The sequence below is a fragment of the Coturnix japonica genome, chromosome 2 (genome assembly GCF_001577835.2).
Source record: "Coturnix japonica isolate 7356 chromosome 2, Coturnix japonica 2.1, whole genome shotgun sequence".
In the NCBI taxonomy this organism is placed as follows: domain Eukaryota; kingdom Metazoa; phylum Chordata; class Aves; order Galliformes; family Phasianidae; genus Coturnix; species Coturnix japonica.
In genome coordinates this window covers 64263507-64287345 of record NC_029517.1, presented here as the reverse complement: position 1 = coordinate 64287345, position 23839 = coordinate 64263507, and the positions used below count along the sequence as shown (strand labels likewise).

General features: G+C 41.9%; 1 protein-coding gene across 3 annotated transcripts in view; it reads left to right on the top strand.

The window, feature by feature from the left end:
• Positions 1-12127, top strand: part of F13A1 (coagulation factor XIII A chain) — a 59780-nt gene extending 47653 nt beyond the window's left edge. For all 3 annotated transcript variants that reach the window (XM_015854645.2, XM_015854644.2, XM_032442491.1), the window contains 3 exons: positions 3602-3762; positions 6287-6423; positions 9949-12127. In XM_015854645.2, the coding sequence (XP_015710131.1) occupies positions 3602-3762; positions 6287-6423; positions 9949-10093 (443 nt within the window). In that variant the 3' untranslated portion in view covers positions 10094-12127. The remainder of the gene's footprint in view (positions 1-3601; positions 3763-6286; positions 6424-9948) is intronic.
• The last annotated feature ends 11712 nt before the right edge of the window (positions 12128-23839 follow it).

Here is a 23839-nt window from a genome sequence, read left to right as displayed (position 1 = left end):
CCTTATTTCTTTATTTCTTTATGTCATTAACTATCACTAACCATGGAGAGAGACAATTCTAGTAGCTGAGAGTAAGATACTCTACTGGGTATCAAGAAGCCCTGATGCCACAGTCATTTAGAGCTGAGGCAGTTTTCTTCAGGCCATTGCTCCCTGCATAATGCTCTCCTACTCTGAGCTGCATGACTGATTGATTCAAAGTACAAATCTGGCTTTGGAGGATGGAGTGTTTCAGGCTTTGTATATTTTAAGTCATCTAAAAAGTGTATCTATAACTAGAATGTGTTATTATATAGCAGGGGCATTTGTCAGCTGAGGATGCACTCTGAAGGTAGGTGAGTTATCTTCCCCTGTGTAGCACTTGCTTTTCCTTGTGCCTTCTAGACTGTGGTGGGGAGATCATACCTCTTCATTGCTATGGAGAAAGCTGATTGCACAGCCCTGATTTCTACAGTAGCAAGTGTCTGCCAATCACTTGTTCTTACAGGCCTGTGCTCTTAGGTCAGTGAGTCCAGATCAGAAAAAATAATAAAAACATGCTTTAAAGCAAGCTAAGACAGAGTCTTAGATTCCTCTGCTTGAATTCCCTACTGTGGCGGTAAGGAGCAAGGATTTTGCCTTCTTGATGCTGATACTGGGCAAAAGCAATCTCTAAGTACAGCGGGAGTGGAAGAATGTTGGATCTGATGCTGGATCACAGCTATTCTGGCTGACATCTGAGCATTCTCACCTGTCTTCTCTGTCTTGTCCCATCTCAATAGGCACTGCGAGTCTTCTGAAAGAGGCCGGGTTTCATTTCAGTGAGAAACCCTTGTGCATTCTTTCTCACTTTATTTATTCACTGTTAGTGTGTACTAAAACTGCACATTTAGATTAATCTCCATAAACTAGGTGCCCATTTACAAGAATCTACATTGTGAAAGTTATTGAAAATTCCACCTCCAGGCTACAGCAAAGCTCTGACAGCTGTTTTCTAACTCCTTCAAATCATTTGCAAGGACTTTGGAAAGGGACTGTCTGAGTTGCATTGAACTGTTCCATCAGAACCTATCAAAACACAGTGTGAGGTTTGAAATTTCCTTGCATCGGTTATTAAATATTTGATCTGAAATACTGCAAAACTTCTGGACATTTGGATAGGCACAGTAAAAAGATCAATTTCAACTACTTAGTATAAATTACATACCAACTCTATAACGGGGAATTCAGCCATATCATAGGAGATGTGTAAATATTGATTATACTTCTTTCTGTGCTTCATGCTTGCTTTCAGGACTTACAATAAAGGTCTTGCACTAAAGGTCTGTGTAAACTATTATCACCCCAAATATGGCTTCTCTAGTGTTTTGAGATTCATCTATCTCCTCTGCTCAATAAGTGAAATGAATAGGCAGTGTTTTAAGAATCACAGAGCTTCAGCGTTCATTATTTCTAAGTAAATTGTTTCTGAAAAGCTTCTTGAAACTGTTGTGCAAGCTCTAAGATGACCGATGGTGAGTGAGCACAGAGTAGAGAAAGACACCTAAGAGAACAGAACATGCTTTTTCATTTTATTTTGTGTGTATACAAAAAGTGTGTGTGTCCCCTACTGCCTCTGGCCAAGGCATTATGTTTTAAGCTGCTACCACTTTTCAGTGTGGAAATTAGCTCACCATTAAGTTACGGTCACCAACTTGTAGAGCGCTTTGTCCAATAACAGGACAAAAAAAACCCCAACTGTTGCAAGTTATGTCTTCTCTGAAGGTACTACATAAAACTTGAACATAAATCCTTTTGCCTTTTCCTTGGAAAGGAGTACACACACAGGCATGAATCGTGTCTGAGCAGATGGGCAGTGTGAAGGGAGGCAGCGTAATCATTTGCAGCTGTGTGAGCACAGTCTGTCAGAGGTGTGGTAGAGGGATACCTCCTGAGGCACTCAAGCACAGTTTGTAGGCTTCATTCATGCCAGTAAGCGTATACGTATCTGGAGGTAATAAAACACTACAGTATAATAAAGAAGTGTCAAAAGCATTCTTCCAGACTGTGATATTAAAAGAATGAAGCAAACTAAGTATTCAAACAGGAAGTGAATGAATGCATGATTTTCAGGGTAATGATTAAAGGAACTGCGTGGGTTGAAAACATCTTTGAGGATTTGAATAGCTTAAACCTTCCAGAGCCTTCAAAGGTGCTCTCTATTCAGTTATATTTAGTTTTCTTTTCTTTTTTTTCTAAAAGGCTGTAAGGCAGCTTGATTTTGTGTCTCCCTTGGCTTTCCCGGGTGCTGAAAGTGGTACTGGCAACTTACCAGCACAGCCAGCGCTAAGGAAATGGAAGTCTATTATTCTTTCTTTTCCCTGCAGTGATTAAATTTAAACAGAAAAAAATTCTTCTCTCCTTCCACTATAAAGCAAATTCTACTGAGATTGTGACTAATTTATTTATTTATTTACTTATTTGTTTTCCTTACACAGATGAGAAATACCTTGCCTCACTTATAATTTATGATCTGGGGGCATTATGGGAATTTCTTTTAAAAGAGATGGAAAGTGAGGGGGAGGTGGAGAGCACATCAAGTAAGTTTGTGGCTGGCCTGGTAAATCCAGGTCAGGTGGTTACCGAGGAAATAACTCTGAAACCAAATCAGGGGCCTGGTTTTGATATAAGCAGATCAAAAATGTGAAAAGGGGTGAGTGTGTTTACCCAGTTGAGTTCAATTATCTCAGTGTGTACCATGTATGTCACAAATATGATACAAATAATGGGTAATGATAATAATTACAGTTAACTAATGGGAGATCTTGATATGTTTACTTGGGTTATAATGAATTTTTTTACAGGCAAGATCTCTAGATCTATATATTCTGCTTGGTCAGTTAGCAGATCTGCCTCTCTGCATCACATTCTCACACCATTGTTGGTCTGGGAATTGCAGTTCGATATGGTTACATTAATGATTCCCTGCATCTCAACCATCTAGCCCAGGGGGACTTGTTCCTTCCAATAATTATTGTCAGGAAGCACATGAAGGCTCTCTGGAGGGCACGCTGGAGACAGGAGGAGTCATTTGCTAAATGTTGTATGCAAGCCCATTAAGGGACAAAGGCAGATATCCAGACATGTCCTGGGGAGTAGACAGTCTCCCAAGTAGCCCGCAAACACCTAAACATTTGCTCTGGTGGCATCCTTGGTGGCATCTCTTTGCTGTAAAGAGAAGCAGAGAAAGTGTAGGAATAAAGGGGAAAAGCAAAGATTTACAAGGGCAGCATTCAGGACTGGTTTTAACCTTTGTGTCCAGCAGCTATGTCCTGACAGTGTTGCTTCTTGCTTATTTTGAGGTAGTGCCTGTGAACCTTCAATAGTATCGTGGGCCTGCTGTGACAGGCAGGGGCAGAAGCTATGCACAAACTCAGCCATTACCTCAAGGAGCTCAAAACCAAAATGCAAAGAGAACAAAAAGAGAGGAAATAATGACATAAAGGGGTAAAGGTAGTTTGGGCAATAGAAGAAGAGTGATTCTTTGGTGCTGGGTCGCCTTTCTCCAAGGTATTCATGTAACTGCCTTTGAACATGATAAGAGAGTTCAGATGCATCATTTCTTTTCTGTTTCTCCCCTCAGCTAGTGCTTTTGATGTTATGATCACATCAGCCGAGTATCTCAATGACCTGCTGGACCAAGCCTCTTTTCACTTCTTCGTGACGGCACGGATCAATGAAACAGGAAAAGTTCTGGCTATGCAGAAGGCAATGGTCCTGGAAATTCCCATCCTGCAAATCAAGGTATCTCAGGGCTGTGAAGGAGATAAGTGATTATCATGGTGTGTGTGGGCTCTGCGTTGACTTCTGGGATAGTGAGCTGTACATGTGTGCATGTTAGATCTCTGGTCTATCTTGAACCTTATGAACTGCTACCCACTGGAGTGTATGAGGGTGTTTATATATGTTACACATTGCACTGAGCAGCCTACACTTGAGTCTGCATTACCTGTAGCAGAGAGCTAGTGTGATCTCAGTGAAGGAAGGAGAGGAAAAGCTGCGAGAAAACTGAAGAAGCTCAAAGGGTGAAAGAGAAATTACTCACTCAAGTCACTCAAGTCTTCGACTACTTCAAAAGTATTCTATTTAAAGCAGCGTTATACAGACACCTCTTGCTGAAAAACAGAATAATGCTATTGCTAAGGCGAATTTGTTTGGAAAGTTTCTGCACTTTTTATGGGAGCTTCTTCCAAACATGGATGGATGATCTGCCTTTGGAACGATGCTTTCAAAGTAGTGCTTTGCTGCCACTCTATGAGGGTACTGTCAGTAGGTTTTTAAACATTTCTGCAGCTGGTGGCATGATACCTCTGAAACTAGAAGGGTAGTGACTGATAGGACACGAACTCTATGTTGTATTGCAAAGACTGCAAGAAGTCAGGTCTGAGACTGAGAGTTCTCAATTCATAAGTGGGCATCCAAACAAACTGCCTCATTTTCAAAAGTGCTGAGCCTTCATCTGCTTTGAATGATCTCACTTGGATCTGTTTTTTTTCCTAATTGTGAAAAATAACAACAAAATACCAGAGCACCTGTTCAGGAAGCTTCACATAAACATGGCTGTAACTTCCTAAAATTTAGTATTTTGGAAGAAATCTATGTTTATAGACCCTTTTTCTCCATATTATCCATATATCCAGTTTATTTGTTCAGGTTTTCATATAATAATATATGGAGTAATATGACACAGCAGCCTTCCACAGGAAAATAAGAAAAAAAAGTTTGTTTTTTTTAAATTACGTAGGTCAAGAGTATAATAAAGTTTGCGAAATTAATCTGCTCTGTTTCAGGAACGATCTGTTAGGAATATTATTATTTTCAAATTGAATTTCTTTTCAGTCAAGCATTCCACAGACCAGATAGACAAAATGGGTGTTGGAAGAAGTGTTTGTCTTAAAAGCAGAGTTCTTTCAATTCAGTATTTGAACAGGACGTCTTATACACAATCCCCAGTTTCAGCTTCAAAACATTTATCCTCCTTCCTACAAAGAAAAGATGATTAGTATATGGGATGTGCAGTTGCCCAATAGCCACATCTTCTAGTAAAACTGAGTTTGTCTCCTCTCTACTTCTTTTCAATATGTAAATATAAGATGAATTTTTAACATCTGATTTATTTTTTTTAATCATGCTTTTATTTGCATGCGTATGGATGTATTTTTTAGGGAACGTTGCTGTATTGCTTTTTTATGAACTCTGAGGAAGCTATCTCCCTCGTTTTCATCAGATGTCTTCATTGAACATGTTTGTCAGAATGAAGTTCTTAATGGGAAAGTAAAGGAGAAGAAGGAAAAGCTTCTTTCCTTTCATATCTTTGGATACACCTTTGATCTTTTTCTGGTTGTCTAAGGAGACTGTCAGAGTTAACAGTAGAGGAAATTACATTTTATTCTAATATAGCTTGACTCCAGATTACAAAGGTAATCTTGGCAAATACAGGTCACGAACTCAGTTGCATGTGTGGGAATTCAGCATGATTTTGAATTCCCTCATGTATCAATGATGTTCAAACATCTAAGTGAGCAATTGAAATAAGGAGGACGTAAGTCCCTTAAATTGGGCTAGGACTTCTGAATATGCCACTTTTTTTGCTAATTCAGATGGTTAAATGCTAATCGAGCGTTTAGCTGTAAGTGTCTCATCTGTTATCCCAGTCAATATATTGGTATTTGTCATGGAGTGATCCCTTACACCAGAGTCTTTCCAGCTTTTTATAACTGCCAGACTCCTTAACTATTTGTGGGAGAACTGCAGACTCCATCATAGCATTTCAGTTTTACTTAGAAGTTACTTCTTAGCTACCTTCCTCAAAGCCCTTTCAAATCTTCTGTGGATCAGCTGGCATCTGCCACTTGTATAATGAAAACCTCGCTGAAGCCATGCACTTCAAGGCTGGCAGGGAGCCTGGGAAGGGGGTAGAATAAGGGAGAATGCCCGTGTTTATCCAGTTTCTCCCCTGCTTGAACCTCAGGTCCAGGACTGTGCAAGCAGATTTCTACTTTCTCTATAGAAATGAAGAATTTCTACCTGTTGACCCATCATGGGTAGAAAAAAAAATGGGTAAAAAAATCTGTAGTGGCAGAATCTATGGGCTCGTCCAATGGTTTTCTTCTGGCTAGACTCTCTCTGCTTTGTGTTCTTCTGCTACATGCTCCATTTCCCCCTCTCTCTTTCCTCACAGACACTGTGTATTTAACCCTATGGATTTCACTGCGAGGCATTTTATTATTACAAGCTTGCAAAGCTTTATCCTTACTTTGTTCTGCAGACTAAAGGTGAGATGGTTGTTGATAGAGAAATGTCTGTGGTTGTGGAGTTCACCAACCCTCTGAAACAAGCCCTGGAGAATGTCACGCTCCGCCTTGAGGGCCCCGGTGTGCTGAGGACAATGAAAAAGGAGTTCAGGTATGGAAGCAAGCACAATGTCCACCTTATTGCTCATGGAAGGCAGCTCACAAGGGACACTTAACTAATGCAGTGCTAAGTAATTCAGATGCTCTCTTTACTTTAAAAATCAGCACATAGAGGAGCCATAAGTCTCAACAGTCAGGAGTTACATTGTCCTTTGTGCAAAGGGGGACTGTGATAACATTTCATCTGTTCAGTGCCATTGTTAGAGAAGTGTTGTGGCTGGAGGTAGCTGCTAATTCAGACGAAGTTTATTCTTTCACTGTATTACATAATTTGAGCTGTGGTGGGTACACAAGCTCTTCTTCCCGAGCCTGCAGAAAAGGAAAGGCTTCAGTGGCCTTCATTATATGCAGTATACACGCTGACATGGGAGTGCTTCTACATGAGCAAGTACTTTTCTAAACCCTCTTCCCATTTGAGTTCAGCGTTGTAAGCTCGTCATTAACCAGTTCCAGGATATATAACTGGGATCCTTGGAAAATTTTGTAGTCATTGCTTGTTCTTGGACAGCCATAGTGATGCTATCTGTCATTACCTGTGCTGGTCGTCTCCAGGTTTGTGCAAAAGGAGTTTGAAAAATTGCCTGTGCTTCAGCAGCTGCATAATTTTTCAGTATTATCTGCAGCCAGTAGGGGAGGTCTGAGCCTGATGGCACCTGGGCCAGGGATAAAGAGATCAAAACCTGTCTCCAGAGTGGAGCTGGACAGAAAAACGACTGTGAAAGAGCATACTGCGTTTGCTTTGTGCACGTGGTGTGTCACAGATGCTGCTGAACGTGACTCAGCACAGTCCACAGGAGTTACACAAGTTGCAGCAGTAGCCCTCCTTGCTGCCCAGCTGTTCCAGCCCCCCTGTTGTTCTGCATCCTTCGTGTTCCAAGAGATGCAGTGGGCTGTTCTCACCTTCAAGGATGCAGGAGTTGTCAGGTACATCAAAGGCACAGGAGTTAGGGAGAAGCATGACTCACAGAACAGACGTCATTTTCCCTCAAGTCACCATGTTTTCCCCTTTGCAGTTGTGCCCTTGGCATCATTAAAAAAAATGGAAATGGATCAGCTTAGTCATTTTAAAATCTGTGATTTAACTTATCTTAGATGAATGAAGGCTGCAGGTTATACGCACAGAGGACAGTGCAGGGAGCAGTTTCAGTTTATTTAAATAATAATCACATTTGCCTCCATGCATTCAGAGTGATAAATGGCTCCTGTGTGTGATGGCTCAGCATATTACACAGAACCATTCATCACTGAATTCTCTCTCAGGAAAATCGGATTGGGGTGGCTTTACTACACTTGCTAAGGGAATTAAACCTATTCTGGGCCTTCCCCCTCCTTCCATTTCTTCCGCATCCATCAGCAACTGTTACAAATGGGACTTGCCCTTAAGCAATTTTTTGTGGGGATGAGACTTTTGACCTCGCAGTATTTTTAATACAGCTTTTCTGTATTATATGGGTCACTCCACAAGACAGGTGTGTGTGATCCAGTTGATGCAACATTATTATGGGAAGGAAGTTGCGTGGGGACTTCTACCTTCATTATTCACAAGTGATGTTTCACTATTAGCTGGAGGCAGATGAAGAACATTACTTATGGAACAGCCTTTGGTGGCAGCAGTGCCTACATGGGGCATAGTTTTCGCATGACAGATGAGAATTAACCATGCAGTGATGGATATTGTTAAAAGGATTTTAGCCAAGCACACCTCCATGCATGCTAGCATGTAAGTCACTTAAGAGTGTTTTTACGTATCAGAGCTTGGCAAGCATTAGCATGTGTAGAGGGAAGTAAATTGTTTTATTAGTCGGAGAGTAGAGAAACAGGAGAAGGTGGGTCTGATTTCCCAGCACAACTGTTGTGTTCCTCCACATATATGTACATATGTATGCAGAGATAATAGCAGTATAAATCAGAGATGATAGCACTGTGTCCTCTCACTGGGGCACTGTGAAGAAGTGGTCTGAGAACCTTCATCCTCAGAGAATCTGTCCCCCAGATGCACATTAAAATAGACTGAACCTTACTGCACAGACTTGTATAGTGTCTTCATCACTTTCTGTCCAGATCATCCCTTGCAGATCATTCACATAACTTCCAGAGTAAAAGTAGTATTTAACCTTGTGCTGCAATTGAAGTCATCGCTTTATCATGCTGCCATTTTAGCGGGCATATGATGAAGCAGCTGAGGGGAATAGAACATCTCTGTTAAGATGTAAAGAACAAAGATAGAAAGAAGGAAGGCTCTGCAGTCAGTCTGCACATGCTCACACTAAAAACGTGAGCTTCTTTTCTAAAACTGGGTGCATGTCCCAGGGTGCCTAAGACTGTATATGCAAAATGCAGAGCAGTGTTGTGTAGAAATACCCAAGCTAACCGCTAAGAATGGCTCTTATTCTTGCAGAGACAGACTTGCACTAAAACATTAATTAGGTGGGAGGATCCTCAGCCATCTCATTTAGTGTTAATAAGTTTTCTTATCTTGTCACGACTCATGCTAAGCCTGGGCAGCCAGTGTGTGCTGACTCTGGCATAGGACATGACATCTAATAGCTAAATCCTACCAGATGAGAGTTTGCAACCCTGACTAAAGTTTAAATTTTTTTTATTCCTGCTTTATTCAGCTATTTACAGAGGATTATACCCATGTGGGATGAGGATGCTGTCTCAATTCGTAGTCCTCTTAATGCTGAGAAAAATAATACTCACTTTTATAAACAGATCCTCGCTATGCCACCTCCTTTATTCCCTTAACACAGCTATATCCTGACATCCCCCTAACATAATCAATTGATCAATATCAGCCTTCAAAGTCTGTACACAGAAGATAGTGAAAGAATTGAGAAAACATATTAATTTTCAAGGCTCTCTGTGCATTTTAATTGAAAATCAGGAGCAACGCAGAATACGTTTGGTTTATACTATGGGTTAGGAGTAGTCCTGTGTAAACAGAAGAGTAACACTAACGGCAGGACTCACAAAAACACTTCGACTTAACTTGTGTGGACACAGAGAAGTCATCTGAAATGGGGATTGGTGAGGGGATCTCCTGAAGTTATGTCTGTGGCAGAGGGGCTCAGCAACTCATCAGCACTATGCCAAGTTCCCATGAGGATAGCATGAGGTTATTTGAGCATTTATTTGGTTATTTAAGGAATCACCAAATGGGGCCTATAGTACGCATGCAAAATGGAAATATAAAGTAGAAAAAAGTATGTTGGCTATAAAGAAGTTCATTCTGAAAGTGGTCATGAGAGGAAATGGCAGGAGACAGAGGAAACCTGATTCATTTTGGAAATTTAGAATTAGCCTCAAGGAAAGGCTAGAAAAGGCTTTGACAGAGCTAGTGCTGAGAGGAATGGAAAGTGGAGGAAATAATTTATAGGACACTTATGAGAATGGGTGAAACATAAAACGATTGAGACATGTTATACTGTCCACGTTCTGTTTCTCTGGTTCTGGATCAGGTTCAGAGGATTGTCTGACTGATGGCTATACTGTTATTTTCCTTTTTTTTCTACAGGCAAATCCCAGCAACGTCTACCTTGATCTGGGAAGTAAAATGTATTCCAAAACGACCAGGGTTACGAAAGCTGATTGCAAGCCTGAACTGTGATGCTTTGAGACACGTGTATGGTGAGCTGAATATCCAGATTCAGAAACCGTGAAGCAAGGTGCCATCTTCATCCTTTCATTTTGGTCTCATGTTTCAAAATACCACATTTGAGGAGGAAAAAAAGACAGTGATAGAAATCTGCTTTTTGTTATTTTGATCATCCTTGAGTTTCACTAAATTCAATAAGGAAAAGTAAATGGCAACACAAGGGAGAGCATAAAAAGAAATCTGTATGGTAAATGACTCAAAATTAGATACACGTAATCAAAGGTAATTCTAGGCCATATTATTGCTGTAGTTCACTTGTATTTATGGTCTTTTGCAGTAGTGCTGCAAGGGAATCTGAAAGGCTCCATTCACCAAAGTAGTCTGAACTTTAGTTTTAATTAAGGCCTGATATTTCACTGAAAAGAAAAAAAGGAAGAACTCAGTGTTATAAATTCTTAGAGTGAATTACACAACCTTATGGTAGATTGTTCAGGCTGCAATAAAAACAGGTATTTCTAGCTAACAGGACTGCTTTATCTTACAGTTTTATAATTTTAGTTAACGGAGATCACGCTTTGCTGGAAGAACTTATTAGGGTTTGATATCTTCCAAATATTCCCAGCTCTCAGTTCTCACTTGCCACTTAACTGTGCTTTTTCTCTTGTTTTTTCATATGTCTGTGCATCCATTCATAGTCACTCTTTTGCTTTATGCCCTCATCCCATCCCTTGTTCTGCTAATATACTATTCCTCTTGTTTGATTGATGAAAATTCATAGCTTTTCATACTTCGCCTTAGAGTTTGTCACACCAATCTTATGTTTTCTGGTCACATCTCTTGTATATGGTATGTTCCCCATTCTTGTCTGCCTTTTCTTCTCTCTCCATTTCTCATGTGTGTGTGTTCTGGGGAGCTATCTGCCCAAAGCAGTCCAGGCTCTTCCATCTGGCACATGGGGCAAAGGAAAGCAGAGTGAGGAGTAGCCTGCCAACCCACAAGCCTAACAAACATCCCATGTGAACTGTGACCAAGAGTCCCCAAGAAATCATGGCCTCTACAAAATCAGGTCCTGTTACATGGACAACCCTGGGAAGGTTGAAGGACAGAAGCTCAGCTTACAGGCATAAACATACATCCCAAGGTTCAAAAACTCTGCAGGCTGGTCAGCTTTCTGCCTTACTTGCAGCATGTTCCTCTGAGAGCTGCAAAGAGGCCTCCCAAGGCCTTGATCCTCCCCTGAAGTCTTTCTAGCCCATAGGCTGCTCTGGATCTGCCGTTCACACTCCACTTCATAGAACCGTTCTGAACCGTGTACTCCCATGTGCTAGGAGAGAAAGCTGTGTGTGTGTGTGGTCATTTCTCATCCCTCCTGAAACCCTTCTCAGGACCTTTTTCCACACAAGGCAAAAATGCACATGCCACAGTCCCATGCCCAGCTGTGGCCACTCTCTGCTAGTCATAGTGGGTAAGAGCACATATCATACTAACAGGTGAGATAACAGTTTCCCAAGAGGTTAAAAGGAACCTCATGCTCATTTAACACCATGGCATTACTGTGCCAGGTCATTCTGTGGTCTCATTAGTGAGATAGAAGGGGAGGCAATTTACCTTCTGCTCTCCTTCTTGCTGCATGTGGCTTCCTGCAAAACTGGTGACCAATTGTTAAAAATAAGTAAGCCCAGGAGGGGAGAAATGCAGGTTGCCCTTTTGCTGAAATATGTGGAGCAAAGCAGAGATTCACACCACACCACCTCATCTGTTCAGTGAATAACTCTGTGTTCTCGAACACCAAACCCTTTGGGGCTTTTGCTTCAGGCATGGTGACACACTCATTTTGTGCAGCTTATGGGACTGTATTTTACACTCTGCAATGTCAAAGTCTCCCAGAGAAGTCCTCTGGGGCACAAGGGACAGAACAGTATGTTGTAAATGCACAGCGACCATCTCCGTTAAGTAATTAAGCAGTTTTACTGGAGTCTAAATCATCTAATACAATTATCCATTTTTTTGCTCTTGTCTATAAACCTGCTTTCCATTCTAATCTTTTATTACCGCAGTGTAATAGGAATTTACAATAAAGTATATCTGATCACACTCACGTTGTGTGTCCTGTATTTCGATCGATTGCTTCTTCTGTGTTGCAGCACTACAGACACCACTTGCTGAATCTTAAGATGAAAATTTGGCCTCTTAACTATAGTGATAAAGGTGCCTTCTGGTGCTGGGGAGGAAGTCTTGCCTTTATCTCAGAAGAAAAAAGGATGAAGGGGAGAAGCACATTTACAGACTGTTTGATTGCCTTTGTTTTTCTTTCTAACAATTGTCTACCTCATGCATTGGAGAAGGTGAGCACATAGTTGTGCTAGGAAAGAGAATGACTGGTTTCTCCTAGAAACTGCTTTAACATGTCAGAGCTCATTAAGAAGCCTATGTTCTCCTAATGAAATCTTACCTGCATCCCACTTCTACACTGTCTTTCTCTCAGGTAAATATTCTAAGACACTTTACTATCAGCCATTAAACTGAGTAATATGCACTGGGAAACAGGAAATCATTTAATAGATATTTTGCAGTGGGATATATGGGAGCAAAGAGACATTCAGTGATGGCTGTGAAGGAGGCCCGGGATGTCAGCAGCTCCTGGCAGCGCTGTACAGATCTGCTTACAGAAACTTAAGGATAGAATAACAGTGGTCTCTAGGATTTCAAGTACTCACCCATTGTGCATGGGTTGTTGAATGAGAAAACCTGACTGAAGATGCAGGGAGTGCTCTGATAATACCATATATATGCATAGAAAATGATAATCAGGCCTTTTGCTTTTCACCCTGTGATCCAGCCAAGGTCATTTGAGCATGCATACTAATAGCATCCTACATATTGTTATTTTCTTCTTTGGTTCACAGACCCATAGTAGATCTGAATTTACTATATGTGATGCATTTTACTCACACTAGTTACTAGTTTGTTCTCTCTTGTTATCTCTGCACAGGTACTCAGGTTGTATTCCTGTGATGGCCAGTAGTTAATCACTGGGAGCTTTTTTGCAGCCTGGGGCCTCCGACATCATCCTGTCAGCTCCTGTTATCATCCCATGTAGTGGGCCTTTGTACTGCATTATATTTTAGGCTCAGAAGTAGCTTGTTCTCCACAGAAGAGCTACCTGCTATTCCCGTCCATTGGTTACCAAATGTATGTGTAAAAATAAACATTTCACCATGTAATAGTAGAAAGCAAAGCAGGAGCTAAAATGAAATCAGTAATAGACATCAGGTCATTAGATAATTGCTCTTACAGCTAAACAAATCACAGACAAATCCTGACAAGTCCCAGTGCCCATGTTGTTAGCTTATCAGCAAGCTGTGACCTTTCACAAGCAATGACAGCATCTTATTTGTGGAAAAGAATCAGAAAATGTGACTAAGCATCGGCTCATGACTAGTTCTGCCAGTGATAATTAGTTTGAACTGAAACTAATTAATAAAGTGCTCTGCTGAATGGGTGACAGCTTCCTTCCACCCTTTTCTCTTTCTGGGGCCTTATATACAGCCCTTTTATGTCTACCTATTGTCTTTCTGTGGAGGAGACTGTTGTGTTGCCTTCTGAGTGGTTGTGTGATGGAAGACTAGGTAAAAATTGGGTGAGAAATGTATTTGAGCTTGTTCAAGGCAAAATTAATAGGCCTATTCTGAAAGAGGAAAGTCAAAGCATATCATGAGTGTTGTTAGAGGGAGGGGGATTTCCATTTGTTTTGGAGCTGGTCTGATAGCTGGTACCAAGCAGGGACATTGGAGTAGCACCTGTAATGGAAGACAGTGCTTGAAAGAAGCAAGGGGATCTTGGCATGTAGATGAGAGGGTTTGACTCCTGCTTAATGGCAAAACTGAAAAGATTTGAGTTGAATATTGAAGAAAGCAAAGAAGAACTGAACGGTAAAAAGGGAAAATATGGCCCAAAGTTATTCAGAATGGAGATTCCTGGGGGATCATGGTGGGCAATGAGAGAGAGAGCTGTAAGAAAAAGGCCCTAAGGCTGTTTCCCTGAGGACATGGAAGTGACAGGAGCATGTGGCAGTGGTGGCAGAATCCCAACTGACAAATCTTTTTCGTTCTTAGGAGGTCTACCTTGGTCACTTTCTTCATGGAAGCTGCTCACACCTGTGATTGTTCTTGTGTCTCTCTTCTGTACTTCTTCCAGTATTGTGTCATTTTAAGTACCATTAAAAAGACAGAACAGCTGTTTTAAACATCTGTATTTTGAAAGGAAGTGCTAAGGAGTGAATAGCCTACCTGTACAGGGAGAATGTTGGTCTGCTGGGACCCAAGTTCATTAGGAAAACGGTCAGGAGATCAGCATCTGTAACAACCACATGGCCAAGGTCTATACATGTCATTCAGTCTGAGGGTGTTGAAGCCTTTGATATTATTAAAGAAGTACCACCACTGCTCACTCCATAGGAGGCCCCAATAGACTGTACTCCATAAGCAACAGTCAAAATGCACTTTCAGATGTCATAGTATTAAAGAAACATCTCCACTCTCCCACGAGTCCAGTTTCTAATCAGCAGGACATCCTGATGCTGTTCTGTGGTGTGACAGTGTTCACTGAGGGCACCTTTACAGTAATCTGGATGTATCTGTTCATGTGACTGTACCACAATACAGCTGTTGGGAACTTGCCTCCTGTTAAACCAAATGCAGTGTACACCAGTGCTGGTGTAAACTGGCTCCAAATCCCACTGGCAGCTGTGGAAGTTTACCCTACTGTTTGCTTAAAGTACCAAGTTGGTTGGGCTTGTTTTCCTTTATGCAGCAAACAACTTGAGCTAATTTAAGTACTGTTATGAAGATGGAGTTTCAAAGCCCCTGCTGCCTGAACAGTTTAGTTTATAGGAAACCATTTTCATATAGTAAGATAAGCTTTGCAGAGGGTCATTATAAACCTCAGTGTGACATACTGGTGAATTATTATATTTCAGCTGGTTAGGTAAGGTAGTCACAGTTTTTTACACTAGAAAACAATGCATTCCAACCAGCCAGCCCTGGAAGAGCTTTTAAGTAATAAACCCTACTCCCAAAGCTATGTTGGTCTCATCAGCATTACTAGAGCCTGAGGAAAAAAAATGCCTTTGTGTTCAGAGATGCTTAGCACTGGGGATGTGCCATCATCAAACTGCAAATTAACTTGCATCCAGCTGTGGTTACAACTGAAAGCGTGAGGTTAGGCAAATGAGAAAAGCCATCATTTAAGGGAAAAATGGTAAGAAAAAAGCAGACTTCACACTGTGAGGGGTCAGGACTGTAAGAAAGTAAATTTGAAGTGTCTTATCACTGTCTTTCTAGTGAAGTTGTAGCATCAGGATGCTATTGCAAGACTTCCCTTTTTTGAGAGGGAAAGAGCACATAGTTTGTTCAGCCTTTTTAGACCTCTATAAATCCAGTGAGCCAGTGGACCAGGTACAGACACCGCACTCGTCTATGCAGTACTTTGACACCTTATGCACGCAGACAAGATACCAGCTTCTCTCTGCATTGTATTTCCCACAGCTCTCTCCATCCCTGATCTATATCTTCAACATGACCCTGAGGCTACTTCACTATTAATAGTGAAGCAGATCCATGTTTGGGATTTCCCATAACAGATTATATAATTTCTGCTTCTGATCTGGCGTTATTAAGGCAATGAGAACTCAGTGGGTACCTGCTGACCTGAGTGCTTCTGCACAATTTACTTAGTGGGTTGGTTTGTCAAATAGAATCAGGTCTTATGCAATTATGAAAGACAGACGTCTGTAGGATCTGCAGAAGGAATGAGCTAAGATCTCATGTTAATATCTGAGTGTGAAGAGTTCCATTTCACTTATCCACCTTGGTCATAATGTTCACATCTGTTTATCTCCTGCTGTCCCACGTAGCCTGACACTATTAACATTTGACAGAAACACAATTACCAGTGCTTTTTCCAAGCTGCACTGTGAGCTTTGGGAAAGATATTCTCCCTGCTCCTAACAACCCAGAGCAATGGTAGCCTCCCATCTGCACAGCTGGGTAGTAGGGTAGTAGGTAGGGGATAGGATTAGCAGAACAAGATGAAGGCAATGACTATTTAGGCTGCGTGCCCCTTCCATCACGATGCTCCTCTAGCAGTGGGCTGGTGACTCCAGCTGGGATGACTGATGAGGTGTCTGTGGCTCAGGATGACAGATTGCAGGCATGGGGATCCTGTTTGCAGAGGCAGCGTACTCATCGCTGTGGGAGAAGTTAATGAGGGTCACACGCTGCATCCATAAGCATCCCGATTTTGGAGGTAACTTTTGACTTCTCACCACTCTGTGGGACACAGAACATACAGGTGTGGTCATGAATACCTATGAAGTATTTGGGCTCTTTGAGAGGAGTGCAACAGAAAGCCTGTGAAGAAAGAGTGACTGCCCTCTGAGCAGTGTTTGAAGAGCCAGCAGGTGGAGGAGCAGAGAAAGTCAGAGCAATTGCAAATCCAAAATGCTGATTGTTGGGTATCCTCATTCTCTGTTTTCCATTCTCTGGAATGCAGCTGTTGTTATTGCTGGTGCTGGATCAGTGTTTTTCAGCAGGGACAAAGTGAGCCACAGCGTCCAGGAAGTATCCTTTGCAGAGTGGTACAAGGCCGTTTCTGAAATGTACTGAGTAAAATGTGCTCAGCTCCAGATGGCTTTAATGAAAGTTTTTGGCCCTTCTCAGGACAAGATACATTTATAAGAGCATTTATAATGTGCCAGATTTTGAAAGAAACATTGTTAACTAAGTTTTATTGCACCATAAGGATGTGTGAATGTACTACCAAAAGCAGCTGTTGCCTTAGAGTCTGAGCAGCTTACAGCAGGTCTTGGTCTGGCTCTATGCTGTTTATTGACTAAGAAGTACCATCTGATTACAGCAGAGTTCCACTTTAATTAGCCAAAATTAGATGCTTATTTCCTAAATGAGTCTTTGATAAATTTAGTTTAATGCCAGTGCAAACACTAAACTCAATGTACTGCGGTGTCATATTTGACTCAGAAATTTGAGTACCTCAAATTCTCTCGGCTTGTCACAATAGGAGTGAAACATCTTTGTACTCCAGCCAAGTTTTCTTCCTCCATCAGAGATCAAAAGTTCTATACCTTTCCTCTCTTGACACATTTGTATGTCCCCTAAATCCTAAATCGTCATTCTGCACTGAAGGCTGCTCCGGAGTGGCTCAGAGTGATCTGGAGCAACATGCTGGCACAACATTTTCAGCACTCTACAAGATCATCCAGTAATGTTTGACTCCTTTCGTTCAAAATTAGCCAGACCTCCATTAAATGATTTCCTTCTATTGCAACAACCTTGATGATTTTCTACAGCCTCTGTCAGTCACTTTAGTTAATATCGACTGTAAAGAATTACCGATAGTTTTCCCTTTAAACTGATATACTGATTTTTGAAATATTAACACATATAGGGATTGTTGACATAAAAATGGTCAAAGGTACCTCTGGAGGACATCTGGTCCAAGCCCTTCTGTTCAAGCAGGGTCACCCAGGTCATCTCTATACCCTATGTTTCTTCATCTTTCATGAACAAGTGAAGGGTTATTCAATTTCTATTGCTAATTAACTAATTTAACACATGGCAATGACTAGGTTAGGTCTTCATGTGAGCAGTACTAGGATCTGATCACTATCAGCAGGGTTCCATTTATTCTGTTAATTCCAGTCTATACCATGGGCTTTGCTGATCATTCTCTCTCTTATACTACAGTGCACTTGTTGCAGAGGTTCCTGTCCAACCTCTCCTTGCAGTCCCAGGGGTACCCTAATATACCCCTTGCATAAGAGTTGTCAGCTGGGTTGGAGCACTCTGGGGTCAGCACTTTGTGCTGATTTGCTGAATTCCCTGTGCAAGTGAATGTAATGTGCAGACTGCTTGCCAGTGTTTTAAAGACCAGCTTATGTTTTAAAAATAACTTTTTAAAAAACAATTCTCCTCTACCTTCTCCCCTAAGCCAGACAATTCATTCACGTCCTTGGTTATATATTGCTTTTCCTCATGCTTTCCTAATAACGCCAATGGTATTTTTCTGAGAAAAACTCCTGGAGTATTAACCATTCCTCTTCTCTCACAGCTTATTTCTTCATTGGGATCATAATCCTCTGCAATATATTCATTGATTTCTTCTGGAAATGTTAATAAAATGTAGTTCTTTATACTTAGTGGTCTGCAAACGTAAACAGTTGAAATTTTCAAAACTGAATCGTGACTTTGCAAGTTCCAACTGAGACTACAAGAAAGCTAGGGGGGGTTGTATGGGAAATGTTTCTCTGCCTTCTGAATATTAGGTTTGCTCCTCTGAACTGGTTTGGGTCAGATGCCCATAACAAGCAATCAACAAAATAAATGTCTGCCAAAAAGTAATCAAGTAGCTTCTAGACAATGGCCTAAACACAGAGTCTTGTGCCCCAAGGCTGGAGTGTTGCCGGGGGTTCTTGTGGCCAAGGTATGGGACCTGGCAACTGGACTTCATCCAGTTGGTCTCATCCCAGAGATCCAACCTGTCTAGATCACTCTGTAGAGCCTTCCCTGGCAGAATGACACTTCCTCCCAACTTGGTTTCATCTGCAGACTTACTGAGAGTGCACTCAATGCCCTTGTCCAGGTCATCAATAAAGATTTTGATCAAGACAGGACCCAGTACCAACCCCTGGGGAACACCACTTGTGACCATTTACCAGCTTATTAACTCCATTTGCCGCCACTCTCTGGGCCTGGCTCTTCAGCCAGTTCTTTACTCAGACAATAGTGTGCCTGTCCAAACCACAGGCTGCCAGACCCATGAGAGGTTTTATTCTGCTCCCCATCTAAGACTTCCAGATGAGGGGTTAGAGTACCCCAAGAATAAGTGGTCTGACTTTTAAAGACAGATGCAAAGAAGGCATTGAGGAGCTCAACCTTATCCTTATTCTTTTACTACAGTGGCCCAGTTTAGTTCAAGTTGGGCTTTTGCCTTTCTAATTTTCCCCCTGCATATCTTAGCTAGTGACTTTTTTGTACCCTTCCTGAGTTGCCCATCCCTTCTTCAACAGGAGGTACACTTTCTCTCCCCAAAGCCACCACAGGTACCTTTTCTATCCCTTGTACAGAGCCTTTAACACTGAGCATCCAGCCAGTCAACCTGCCAGCCAGGTTCCCAGGCAGATGATAAGTCTCACACATGACAAGAATTTCTATTTCCAGCCCCATTTTGCAGAACACAAGAGCTCTGGAAGAAGCTTGCTCATAGGCATACACTGAAATCACAGATCTGCAAGTAGCAGCTGGAGTGGATGCTCTAACCTCCCAGGTGCCTTATTCTGTCCTCAGGTCCATAGTGGGGGCCTATGTCAGACTTCGAACATGCGGCACAAAGGTATGAAGAGTAAGGAGAGCATCCAACAAAGTGTGCATTGCCTGAAGAAGAGAGTGGGTTATCTCTCTTCTTTATCCTCACATTGTGGCTTATCTTTGTTTTGGTCTGGCTCCCAAACCCATTGAGATGGGCTTGCTGGCAGAAGCAGGGCTCTTCTCTCTCAGAAAGGGAAAGACTTTGGGCACCGTGCAGAAACATGACAGCTTCTTTCTGTCTCCATTGGTTGGGAATGATTGGGTTGATTTGTGTATGAAGTTTGACAGGTAGCAGTCAGTTGTCATGTTCAGGCTGGAAAACAGCACAAGGAGGTCCTCAGTCCAAGATATCACCCAAAAGAAGGGTAGATGTCTTTATACTCTCCATACAGCCTGGGCAAGATGAGAGAAAGGAAAATGCCACAACAGAGCTATGAGAGACTGCCCTACAGATCAACTATGGGACAGATCTCATTTCTTCAGGAAAAGGGGGACAGAAATTTCTGAAAAGGAAAGTGGATTTAGATTTGCCAGGGAAGGTTCAGGTTGGATATTAGGAAAAACTAATTCTCAGAAAGAGTATTGAGGCACTGGCACGGGCTTCCCAGGGAGTTGGTGGAGTCACTGTTCCTGGAGGTGTCCAAGAAACATGTTGATGTGGCACCGAGGGACATGGTTAGTGGGCATGGTGGGGTTGGGTTGGCAGTTGGACTAGATGAGCTTAGGGGTCTTCCCCTACCTTAATGATCCTGTGATTCTATGAAAGCAGCCACAGGCTGCTGGGAGAACTAAGAATCAACTTGTTAAGTTCTTCTGAATAGGCAGGATACAGTTTCTGTTGGGTGCTTTGGTCCCAACTGGTAAACAGATCTATTGTTTGGACCCTGATACAGCTCTAGCGTGGGAACTGTTCCCATGCAAGCAAAGAAATACACCTGTACCACAGTGGTTTTAAAGCAGGTGTCTTGTGGGAGTGGATGCTTCACAAATGAGCTTTTCCTAGGCTGTTTTAATAAATCAAGAAGGAAAGCATATTCTGACCAGCAAATCCTTGTTATTATTTCAGCTAACTGCGAACTCTGCTACTATTTTGGCTCAGCCACCTGCTCGCTAAAGCCTAGTTTGTTGCTAAGTGTCAAAATACCCTAAATCAGAACTGGTGTCTCAGCTAGCAACCAAGCAGCAGTAACACTAATGAGTCTGCAACATGACTTACATGCAGGATCTCACTGCCTGCAACTATAAGAAGAGCAACTGTAGAGACAAGTAAGCCTGCATGAACACAGACAGAAAAATCTAGCACTACTCTGGTCATTTTTTGTCATCGTTCAGAACATCTATTCAGGAAAATCAGAACATTTCAGCATCATATAGCTGAGTTACTGAAACTTTATAGACATGTTATGGGGGAAGTCCTAACTTAAGTGAAGTCAGTATTGTTCAGTTATATTCCAGAGATCATTTTTTGATTTTGCAAGGGTGTTTGTACTATAAATTAGTATTCTGACACAGCAAAGGCAGCAGTAATTCTGAAGTATTGAGCTTAAAGTGTTAAGATCAGCAGGTCAGAGCTTGGCTATCAAAATGCTTGGCCTATTGCAGCACGTTACCTTCTTTCTGCTTGATTCACTCACCTTGACTCTGAGCATGCTCTGGTCAACAAAGATGGGTTGTAAAGATCATGCACATCATTGAAAACATGTTCCTAAGTGGAAACGGATGAGGCTTCAAACACCCAAATACTCATCAGCAGTGACTCAGAGACTGAAAAATATTAATTCATAACACAGACCATGAGGCCAGTATTCCTGGTTGCAGTTTGAAGCCCAGGGTGGCTGGGGGCTCAATAGAGGAATGAGACATGGAGGACATTGGTGAGCTCTCATCTCAGCTTCTTTCCATGCTGGCACTTGGTAATGTTCACAGAGAAAAAAGTGGCATTCAGCCTTGACCTTTGTTATTTGAAGACATAGAGGGAGAACTGGAAAAAGAAGTGTATAATAATCCCCTTCCCTTTCTTTTCCTTTTAAAACCAATAAGCTTAGGCCCAGCAGGGTGCTAAGCAGTGCAGGCCTGCTTTTCCTGCTCTTTCTACAGCCCAGTGGGATCCATTAGTCCCTCCAGCTGTGCCGCTCTGGGAGCCCTCACTGCCCAGCAGAGAGGAAGTTTCAGGCACTTACAACTAATGAGCCTCATTTGGAAATGATGAATAATGTGCCAGAGATGGGTAGGATCAGGACAGGAGGGGCAGAGGCCCTCAGCCTGGGGAGGAAGGATGGAGAAGAGAGCAGGTGATAGTAACCTGCAGCACCGAGTCGGCTTATTGGCACTTAGGCAGAGGAAAGTGCTAGGGGCATGTGGTACTTCAGCTGTAAAACTATGCCTAGCCCTGGCTCAGCAAAGCATGAGAGCACTTGCTAGACATGAAGCCATCATGTACATGACAACAAGTGAAGAATGTTCATCATGCCAGGTGTGTGCCTAAGAAAGACTGACTCATAGGAGGGAAATTTGACATCTCCAATAATGACTCTGTTATTTGCCTGCAAAAAGAAAAGGAAAAGCAAAGAGAAAGGGAAAAGGAAAGAGGGGAGAAAAATAAAAGAGAAGAGGAGAAGGAGAAAGTAAAAAAGAGGGGGAAAAACGGAGAGGAGGAGGAGAAAAAAGAGAGAGAAAAGGAAAAGGATTAGGAGAAAGGAAAAAAAAAAAAGATGTAAGAAGAAGGGGAAAAAAGAGAGAAAGATTGAAAAGGATGAGAAAAGAAAATCCTTCGCAGTGAAAAAGCAGTTTTGAGCACTGGAAATAGTGGGAGTTTCATCTGAGAGTGGCTTTTGGGAGATTCTCAAAGTCTGAGATAATTTCCCTTAAGGGAATCAAAAGAAGGCTTGCACATTGTTTTTTAAATTCATTAATGGTGGTGGGAGTAAGCCACACATCAGTAATGTGCTCATCCCATGCAGAAAGGAATGAGGGAATTCATAGCCTCGCAAATTAAAGCCTGGGTTCAGCTTGTCTTCAAGTTTAAGTAGGCAAAAGCAAGCAAACAAACAAAAATACTAGTAAAGATGTGGAGGAAGGGGAAAAAAAGTAAGGAGGAGAGAAATCTAGCATTACTCTACTAAGAAAGCCACTCCCTTGCATGGAGATCCAGTACTGATGAATGTGAGAAAATCCTCCAGGAGAAGACCTGTTCCTGCTGACATCAACTATGCTGCTGCTTTGGACTTCAGTCTCATCACTTGTCATGTTTTATATTGTAAAAGAAATACATGAAAATTCATGTATAAATCCCCCCATAAAGAGATAAGTGAATAGTTCTTGGGGCCTAATCCTCCTGCCTCTCTAAAACTGGACATTCTGCCCTGCAGAAGCACAGCTAAGTACATTTTTGGCATGGAGCTCAGAAAGATGGCCTCATATATAGGCACTAGTGAAATAATATCAATAATGCCAAGTATCTTTTCCATAAAATGCCTTACTGTAAGGATGGGAAGCTAGATAAAATGCCTCCTTTCACCAATACCATGTGGTATATAGTATAAAGGTATTTAAAACAGCTATAATTGGATATAGTGTAGCTTGAAAAAGTCCTGAAAGGGCATAATTACAATAATCAGTGCAGTAATGTGGGATGAGTCTCTGTGTTGAAAGTAGGCTTTCACTTTGAGTCAAAAGATTTTCCTTCTGAACCAGATCCCTGAAACCAGGGTTGCTCACTCTATGATGCTGCGGCTGATCAGCAGATGAAGCAGCAGTTCCTCCATCATCACTCTGCTTCACGTGTTGAAGTCCTGGCCCTGTGTCAGACCCACAACACATCCTCCTGCATTCTGGTGAGGAGCTTGAGAAAGTGCACAGATTTTCTCAGCAGAAAACCATTCATTCATAACAAATGAAATCATCACTACTGTACACATAATTGCAGAGTGTAACACCAAGCAGGAAAGCAACTGCCTAAATCTTCTTGAAATGAGATATTGGTCTTCAAAGCATAAATGGAAAAAGAATCAGAAATGCACTTATGGGTTTAAAAGGATGCTACCAGGTAAATGTTTCTTTTCAGTCTTCCTCATTCTTTCAACAGAGCAGCAGCTTGTCTTGCTACCTCTGTGGATATTGTCAGGGCTAGATCCTTGGCTTGTGAATGCCAACTGAGCACCTCAAGGAAACATTCCCTGTCTTAATGTTTACAACATGCATAGAGCCTCCCTGCATGCTGGGAGGGCCTTGGAGCAAAGGAGGGAAGGGTAGGACTAAAGTCAGGCTTCCTTGGCACAGGTTGGATGAAGGGCCTGGATGATCTCAGAAGTACTATTCTCCATCCTCACATGAAGGCCACTGTGAAGGTAGGCAGCACCAAAATTCACCAAAGGTATCATGATCATGACCAGTATGGCCAAGGCATCTGCATGAATTACATGCATTCA